The sequence below is a fragment of the Chenopodium album genome, chromosome 10 (genome assembly GCF_948465745.1).
Source record: "Chenopodium album chromosome 10, dcCheAlbu1.1, whole genome shotgun sequence".
Taxonomy (NCBI): Eukaryota; Viridiplantae; Streptophyta; class Magnoliopsida; order Caryophyllales; family Amaranthaceae; genus Chenopodium; species Chenopodium album.
Genome location: NC_137843.1, coordinates 18,147,314 through 18,156,437, shown reverse-complemented (window position 1 = coordinate 18,156,437; position 9,124 = coordinate 18,147,314). Strand labels below are relative to the sequence as shown.

Below are 9,124 nucleotides of genomic sequence, written 5' to 3'. Positions count from 1 at the left end.
AAGCAAAAATAAGGTGAACCAAACAAGGCCTAAGTGCCGGTTGGCTATATTTCACTAACAAAATCCTTTTTTCTTCTCGTTTAAAAAAAGAAAAAAAAAACAAAAGGATGAAAGAAAAGGAGAGAAATAAAAAAGAAAAAAAAACAAACATGCAAAATGAATGAAACGGTGTAGTATAGAGAGTGGGGTGTAGGGAGAAATACCTACCCTATAGTCTAGGGAAATTTGTGTGAAAATTTAGATCAAGAAAATTTTAGCTTATCTAGTGTTTTGCTTAGCGCCCATAAAACTCAGAATTGACCTTTATTCTTACATAATCACAATAAATTAATAAATAATTCATCAATTCTTGCATAATCACAGAGAACTAAGAAACAACTCATGAATGTCATTAAGCATTTTACTTTGATCTCAATTGAAATCAAAGATTACATATTATTATTTTATTTTAAAATTTAAAATTTCTTTGTCTAAATTTTTATTTTTTGGGTAACTAACTTATTTTCTACCGTACGTATCAATCACAGAAATCGTTAAGCCCTCCAAAACACTGAAGCCGCCAAATTCTCAAGCTTAAGCCCATCACATCCATTCCGCCAAAAAAACCCCTTTTCACCATTTCCACCACTTTAGGGTTTTTCTAGGGTTTATCCTCCTTCTTTCAATCTCCCCATCCTCAATTCCATCCCAAAAACCCAAAATCACAACCCTAAATTCATCAAAAAAATTCAATTCAATTCAATCATGAGTGCCCCTCACAATCACATTCACTCATCAGAGTCAATCGCGGCTGCCGGACTATCATCGGATAAACACAGTATGCAAACCCTACAATCGAAAATGAAGTGTGATCCCGAAAGTTACGAGGCAGAATTACAGTCAAAATACCTGGATTTTAAATCCTCTCTTGATATTTTTGAGCAACAAGCTGCTCTTAGTTTCAATTCTGTTAGTGGGGTTTCTTCTGATCCTTCTGTTGCTAAAGAACTCGGTGATTTGGCATTGTTCTTGGCTCATATGACCCCTTTTTACCCTAAATTTTTGTCGTTGTATCCCAAACAGCTTGCTGATCTTCTTCGTAGTACCGGTAAGTCATTGCCGTCTTCGCTTCGTAGCCAGCTTACTCAGGGGCTCATCCTTTTGGTCAATCGGAAGGTAGCACATTTCTCCGGTTTTTTATTTCGTGTTGGGTTGTGTTCATCAGCTAGAATATATGCGAAATTTCAGTGAAAATGTAATCTTTAAAGGGAAAATTTATTGAACATAATCTCAATATACCCAGTAAAAAAATTGTAATGATGATCAGCTGGAAAGTTTTTAATGTATATGTATGTCTGCTTGATGAATGTATGATTCAATTACGGATGCGGAATTATGGCGGATGTAGAAGTGGAACTTCTTTGTGATGTGTAGTATGATAATAAGACTGTTTACTAAACTTTCGGGAACAGACGCGAATGATTGTAATGTAATATGGCTTGATGAATGTGACCATATAATGTATATGTCATGATCTTGTGTATGTAGTGTGACCGTGTTTTTGGTTTGCAGATTGTTGCTATTGGTGAGACATTGGAATTGTTCATGGAACTTCAGACTTTTGATGATAGGAATTTGAGGAAATTGGCATATTCACATGTCATTCGTTTTATTCAGCGCATGAATAAAAAGCACAAGGATGAATCTAAGAATAAGCCTCTTCAAAATGTTCTTTTTAAAATGTTAAAGGTCTGTATTCTTTTTAAATTATTTTTTATACATGGTAATGATCCGTATTTCTCAATTCAATTGATTGAAAAAAATAGAATAAAATTTGTGTGAATGTGCTTGCATATTCTTATAGCGTGAGGAGGAGGCATTTGCAAAGAGGGCTCTTGTCACACTTTGTGATCTTCACCGAAGGAAAGTTTGGTCTGATGAAAGAACTGTAAATGGAATTTGCAATGCGTGCTTTCATCCTTCATCACGGTAACCACCTTTTGTGTCCTTAAAAGTTAAAGCTATGTGACACTATAAGTGTGGACATGGAAGCATAGTCTGACTCATGTTTCTAATTATTTCAGGATCATGATAGCTGCTCTATCCTTCCTACTTGATTATGAAAAAATTAAAGATGATGATGACAGTGATGCATCAAGCAGTGAAGACGAGGCCTGTACTCTACAACCCCAAGTAGTTCTGGGTAGAGAGGATGTGTATAAGGTAATTATTGCTTTTTTGTCACAGTTGTTTGTTATCTCCTTGTAGGATTACAAAATGTTAACATTATCTTTTTCTTGATGCTTTGAATAGCTACCCGGATAGTACCAAATATATAAAATGCAGGCCTTGCTTGAATTGGGGTTACTAGTTAGGGACTTAGGGAGTAGATTTTATTGGAAGAATTATTAATGGGGGGTTAATTAAGGGTGGACAATTTATGGAGATAGATAAAGATAAGGTTTGGCAATAAGCCAATCAGGTATTATTTACAAGGCTAATGTGTTTTGTAAGAATCCGTGAAGGTATAAATAATTTAGATTTTAGATACACCCATAATCAATGAAGTGCTTCTATACAGAAAATGAGTGGATATGAGAACAGAATTAGACTTCATCGCAAACCTTAAAATTAGCTAGCATTTCGAAAAAAATGATTTCACAGATCTGATAATATTTGAATTATAAAATAATTGAAACCTTAAAATAAAAAAAAATAAAAAATTAAGCAATATAATAAGAAAGAAGAGTAGATAATTGGAAAAATCAAACAAATGGTTTTTAAAGTGAACATATCAAATTAAATTTGGCGATGTAGTAATAATTTGAACTAGAGAAAACATTGGTATGAATACCCAGAGGATTATAGGTTAGAGAGAGAGAGAGACTCTGGTGTAGATGATGACTGTTAAGCATTGGCTTGAGAGAGGGAGAGTGATGGGTTTGGGCCTTTTTCAGTTAACAAATACCTCATCCTTCAAGAGAGAGAGGGGGGGTGGGGGGCACTTGGGGACTACAGTACCCTCGCATAGGAATTAGGAAGAGGGGGAGGAGGATTATAGGGCCAAGCTTACTGACTCCTAGCCAAGCATAAGATTAAAGACCAGACTTATTACCTCATTAGTTAATATACCCAATACCCTCCCAATTGAGGCAAGCCCAAACGATATAGATTTATTCATATTTAAACTAGATAAGTTATCTAGTGAAATTAGATGTTCAATGAATTGCTAACTGAATTGTGGAAGAGCTTGAGAGCTTTGAATTGGTTATGAGGCTTGTAAAATGGAAGTTAGGTAGTAAGTCATAAGCTCATAACCCACAACTGTAAGTTAAAAAGTTTATGCTGTCCCCATCATCTCCTGTAGATGAGCCAAGCTTTGACTTGTTCATTTTGATAGCTTTCCTGAGTAGTTGATTCTCTTCCCAAGTTTCATCTTTACACTTGTAAAATTCCCCATGTGTTCCTAGATCTAGTTGGAATTGGGCTTGTGACGTTGATTATATAAACACCTGTTGACCTTTTATCTAGAAATGTGCTTTTTGCAGTAATGGGAGTATTTGTAAAAAGACTTTTATGAGTGCTGTCTTATATGTTTCCTACGAGCTAGATATTGTTTTAATGCATCTCTTTCATGTACCTTCAGGCTCACCATAAGGGCACAACAGCAAGCAAAAAGAAAAAGCAGGCTAAGTTGCAACGTGTGATGCGTAGCATGAAAAAGAAGCAGCGGTTGAGTTTAGAGAAAACCAGTCCAAATTACTATTCACCACTTTTACAATTGAATGATGCACAGGTCTGTTGTGTTTGATGTGGCTTTGCTGCTTTCTTCTTTGGTTTAAATTTCATCACGCTGTTTTTTCTCTAATTTGTTTGAACTTTATTTTCTTAAGGGGTTTGCAGAGAAGCTGTTTTCTCGCCTTCAAAGCTGCAATGAGCGCTTTGAGGTTAGTATAAGTTCCCTTTAGATGTTTTTTGAGTTTCTGAATGTTTGTCAAATTAGCTTGTTTCTTGCTTATCTTGTGAATCTTACAGGCATATATTGTCTTGTGCTCCACATTCTATAAATCTGTTGTTTTATGGGAGGGTTTTAGATGCGTGTGTATACTGTTTTTCTTCCTTTAGTGTAGCATTTTTTTATATGTTTGTCTTTGTTATATGTCTGCCATTGACATTTTCATGAGCACTTTCATTTTGAAATCAAAAGAAAACTCCATTATGGACTCAGCTAGTGCCATGTGGGAGAGGGGTTGGTAAATATGAAGTTGCAAACAGTTTTGAAATGCTGTTATGAGTTGCATAGTTGCAGTACTCCAGGAAGACTTTCATATGGTTATTGTGTACGCTTTCTAATCACTGTACTACATAATAGTTAAGTCTAAGAAGGCAAACTAGTTGGTCAGCAAAGCTTTTAGCTATTCCAACGATCTGATTGGGAAAACTCTCATGTAAGTTCATAATAATAAAACTGTGTTCATGTAATGTCTTACCAGTTTTACGCCATAATTTGTGATATAAATGGATTAACAAAAGAAATGGCATATTAAGGGGCCTCTACTGAATTACTGCAAGGTTAGCAACATTTGGCTGGTTACTTGGGTTAGTGCTAATCTGCCAAGAAACTCTCATCTACACTCCGAAACATGACTATCCACAAATTTCTCAGTATTAGGAATCTTGTAGTAATTGAATCTCAAAACAATATTGCATTTCTCTAATCATCTGAACAGATGAAGAGTTGTTCAAATCCTCTCTGGTCTTCTCCTCTTCATTTGATTTATGTTTGTTATCTCTTTGATAAGAGGTAGTAGGATTTTGCCAAAAAAAACATTCTTTTCTGGGTATTCACTTCTGAATTACTTATCTAAAAGCCTTCTGTCTTTAGTCAAGTATGGAGTATGATCTTGGTGAAGGACATCTAAGATAAAAAAAATCATCCTATTTGCAGGCATCTTCACCTTTGATTTTTGAAAATTCTGTTATTTCCATAGAAGTTTGACAATTTCATGTTAAAAATAAATGTTTTTTTTTCCTTTGGTATCTTTAGATAAAGATGATGATGATGAAAGTGATTGCTCGAACAGTTGGTCTTCACCAGTTGATTTTGCTGAGCTTCTATCCCTACCTCCAAAAATATGTGCAGGTTTGTGTTTTCGTAACCTTGCTTTGTAAGTTTTTTTCTATAATAATCTGATTTGCATTTTCCATTGACTTCTGCAGCCTCATCAACGTGATATAACTAATCTGCTTGCTGCGGCTGTTCAAGCCTGCCATGATATGGTCTGTTTGTTTGTTTGTTTATTTATTTATTTATAATTTTTTTTTTTTTTTTTTTTTGAGGAACCATGATATGGTCTGTTTGTGGCATCTAGATTGCTTCTTTTCATTGTTACCTTTACTCTGAATTCTGGTGCATCCCCTCAAATAATATTTTTCGCTGGCATTTGTAATATTTATGTTATTTTGTTTTGTTAAACTGACCTGTTTTTTTCACTCTTGGCTCAATTAGGTACCGCCTGACGCTGTTGAACCTCTATTTAAACAGATTGTAAATCAGTTTGTGCACGATCGTTCACGAACAGAGGTAATGCTTGTGTGTCAACTTTTAGATTTAGTGAGCTAGGGAAACCTAAGAGATAGTTCTGTTGTGTTTTAAGATCCGAATTGTTTGCCGTTTATCTAAATATATGTGTTCTGAAATCTATATTGTGTTGGTATTCTATAGTTCTTAGGATGTCAATGATGTTTTTTTTTTTTTTTTTGGTTTATTTGTTTGATATCGTGAACTAACCTTTTCTCACTAAAACTTGACAGGCAATATCTGTTGGACTGAATGTGGTCAGAGAGATATGTCTACGCATGCCTCTGGTACTCTTCATTTTTAAGTTTCCTGATCTGAATGTCTGTTTCAAAGTCATAATCCCTAAAGTCAAGAAGTGTATCCCACTTTCCTCTAATGCACAATTGCACATCATTGAGATGCTTTTGTAATTTCATATCGTGATTACATTTTCTATTGATTTGTGTATTTTAGTTGATGAATGAGGATTTGCTACAAGACCTTGTGATGTACAAGACATCAAAAGAAAAGGCAATTTCAAGTGCGGCTCGCTCTCTTGTCACTTTATTTAGAGAGGTAATCATTGCCTTATGTTCTAATTTAACCTGTACACTATATTTTCCCCTAAATAAATGTGTGTAACAAGGTTATCTGTCTGTAGATATGCCCTTCACTACTTATCAAAAAAGACCGTGGACGATCTAATAATTCGAAGGCTAAACCAAAAGAATATGGAGAGGTGAATGTTGCAATGGGTGTCCCTGGTTCAGAACTATTGCAGTCAGATGAAGAAGATGCTGATGAAGATAGTGACTTGAATGCAAATTGTATTAGTGGATCCGAAGATGTTGAGAAAGATGATGCAGATTCAATGGACTACTCTGGCAGTGAAGATGATGCAAAAGATGAAGATTCAACTGAGTCTGAGGAGGAAAATGAAGACAGGACTACTTTTGTTGAAGAGGGTAGTGAAGATGAAGTTAGTGATGAGGATGACTTTGAAGATGAGGAAGAATCATGTAGCTCTAGTGAACCTGATGATAGTGATGTGGAGGGTGATGATAAGAAAGGAGCAAGGAAGAGGAAATACGCTGATTTAGACCAACAACTGGATACTGCTAACTCTAGTCTTCGAGCTCTGAAGAAATTGACAGCAGCTAAGTTGGAACGCCCATCAGAAGCAGATGATCACATTTATTCCAATGAAGACTTTAAACGAATAAGAGAATTACAGGTACATTGATAGTTCATCATCTGTATCAGGCTTGACCTGCAATACGTGCTATTGACTCACCAAATTCGAGATTGTCTTTTCATAGTGTAAAGAACTGTGGCCATCTCATGATTCATTATTTCTTTTGTTGTCTTATGCCTTATATATATCTATCTATATATATATATATATATCTGTTTTTTGATCAGGCAAAAAAGGAGGCAAGATCTGCTTTGGCGCAACACGGATTTTCAAAGGGCACAAATCCTAAGTCAGCAACTATCAAGATCCCAAGCGCAGACCAATTATGCCTCAAGCCACTTGATCCTTCCACACTTGAAGTAAGTATTTTTCTGTGCTAGCTAGCCCCCTTCTTTTTGGATCTATTCTTCCACTTGATGAAACCATGAATTATAGAGAATCCATGAACCAGAATAGGACTAATATAATCCAGTCTGTTATATAATCACTAGAACCTTTTAAATCATTTCATATACGAAAAATTCTTGATGTGAAAAGATGCAGGCAACAACTGATCTTTCATTTGTAATGCCGTGGATCTTTTATGTACACTGAACAATATTATTTATTTCTCTATTATAATAATTTTGGAGAGTATAAAGAAGCCTGTTATAGTGTTATCTGATTTGTAGCTAATTTTATTTGCTTATATTTATGTGATTGTAGGCAAATATCCGAAGAAAGATGACCAAGGAACAGAGAGTTGCATTAATGAAGGCAGGAAGAGAGGATAGAGAAGGATACACGTCTAAAGCTGCTGTCAAACAGAAGAAGGTTTGTCCATCCATCTGGTCCTACCGTCTTTCTTTTCCTGTTTGTTAATCTCATGGCTATTTATTTGTTTTGAAAGCAAGCTTCCAATGCCTACTCTGAATTTAAAGCTTAATGATAATGACTGTACTGAAGAAGCTGAATTCATGTTTTGATAGATGTACTCGTCTGCTAATAATTTTGGTTTAAGTCATTTAGTATAGGGGAATTGATAATCTCAGCAGATTGATGTTTAAATGTTTAGGGTTCCATTTTTTCCATTCTTGTTTTTACTGATCTTGCTGATTCCAATTTTTATATTGCTTCACCCATGGTTTTCATGGAAGTTTTTTTTTTTTTTTTTTTTCTACTGCTGATGTTAATTTTATGATGGTAAACAGAAGGGTGGTTTAAGCAACCGACAGAAGGAACATAAGAAGTTTATGCCTATTGCTGCAAAGAGAGGCAAGATTGCAAGATCTAGAGAAGATAAAAGGATAAAGAAGATGACGTCTGGGAAACAGTTCAGAGGGAAGAAGGCATGGAAGTGATGATTTTGTTCACATAATTTCACAGGTGCTTATGTTGAAGTGTTGAACAGATGTCTGCGTCTTCAATTCCATTTCAACTTGTTTTTATTTTCTTATTTTTGTAGGAGTATCTCTGCTTTCACTTTTCTCTCCAGAGCTCTTGAAATGTCAGTTATAATGTCTGTTTTTTAACCGAAGCTCTTTTTCAATATAATTATTTCATACAAGTATATTTATTGTTCAACCGATTTTCATTTTCATTTAGCTTCCATTTCGTGAGTCTCACTGTATTATTGTAGTGGTGAGATTTATATTTTTTCCCCTTTTCAACTGCAAATTGGTTCGTGATTCGTGAACGAGACTTTATCTGGTGCCCCAACAAATTATAATTTTCTTCTTACAATCAACTAAACTAAGTCTTCTTATGCCATGGATAAGGGGAGAAAGGCCCCAATTTGAGGCCATTCTTTCTCCTAAAGCATACGTAGCTTTTGCAAAGCAGAGAAAAATGTTAGATGGTTGTGCTTGGAAAATAGGGGATAATAACTAGGTGAAAGGATGCTAGGCAAAACCCTCAATGCTAGTCAAAGCCCTGCCCTGCCCTGCTCATCATTTGTTACACTCAGGCCACAACGTAGAAGGTTAAGACTCTATTTCTTCTTAATCTTCGATTAAATCTGCTTATAATTTTCGTCTGAGGATCCGAAAATTAGGTTGAAAGTCATATTCCGTTGGATAGCATTTTAAATATCCGTTATCACCATAGTACTCTTCTGAAGTGGAAGTTTTCCTGTAATGAGTTTCATACGAAGGATTGGCGGCTAAGGCTTAGTCGAAGAATTAAGGTGTAGATATCAACGGAATTTGTGATCATTGTGGAGCTGAACAAGAAACAGCAGCTCATATTTTCTGGTTATGTGAATTAGTAGTTTGAATGAGGTATTTGATTGCTTATTTTTGGTTGTTTTGCTTGAGGACAAACAAAGGTTTAGCATGGGAAAGTTGGATATGTTTATATTTTGCATGATTTTTTACTCCTATTTCATGGTATTTTCTGGGTGATTCTAACAA

At 35.2% G+C, this 9,124-nt stretch overlaps 1 protein-coding gene across 1 annotated transcript; it reads left to right on the top strand.

The window, feature by feature from the left end:
• The first annotated feature begins 624 nt into the window (after positions 1 to 624).
• On the top strand, positions 625 to 8,297 carry LOC145563740 (uncharacterized). Its single transcript, XM_081624169.1, has 15 exons — positions 625 to 1,155; positions 1,552 to 1,728; positions 1,844 to 1,968; positions 2,064 to 2,202; positions 3,626 to 3,775; positions 3,873 to 3,926; positions 5,027 to 5,122; positions 5,200 to 5,259; positions 5,489 to 5,563; positions 5,794 to 5,847; positions 6,014 to 6,115; positions 6,201 to 6,773; positions 6,962 to 7,093; positions 7,440 to 7,547; positions 7,925 to 8,297. Exons 1-15 carry the CDS (start codon positions 745 to 747, stop codon positions 8,072 to 8,074), a joined length of 2,406 nt encoding a protein of 801 aa, XP_081480295.1. The 5' UTR covers positions 625 to 744; the 3' UTR covers positions 8,075 to 8,297.
• The last annotated feature ends 827 nt before the right edge of the window (positions 8,298 to 9,124 follow it).

Coding starts and splice junctions, on each gene's coding strand:
- LOC145563740 (XM_081624169.1), top strand. CDS start 745: ATGAGTGCCCCTCACAATCACATTCACTCATCAGAGTCAATCGCGGCT. Junction 1,156..1,551: donor TCCTTTTGGTCAATCGGAAG/GTAGCACATTTC, acceptor TTTGGTTTGCAG/ATTGTTGCTATTGGTGAGAC. Junction 1,969..2,063: donor TGCTTTCATCCTTCATCACG/GTAACCACCTTT, acceptor TAATTATTTCAG/GATCATGATAGCTGCTCTAT.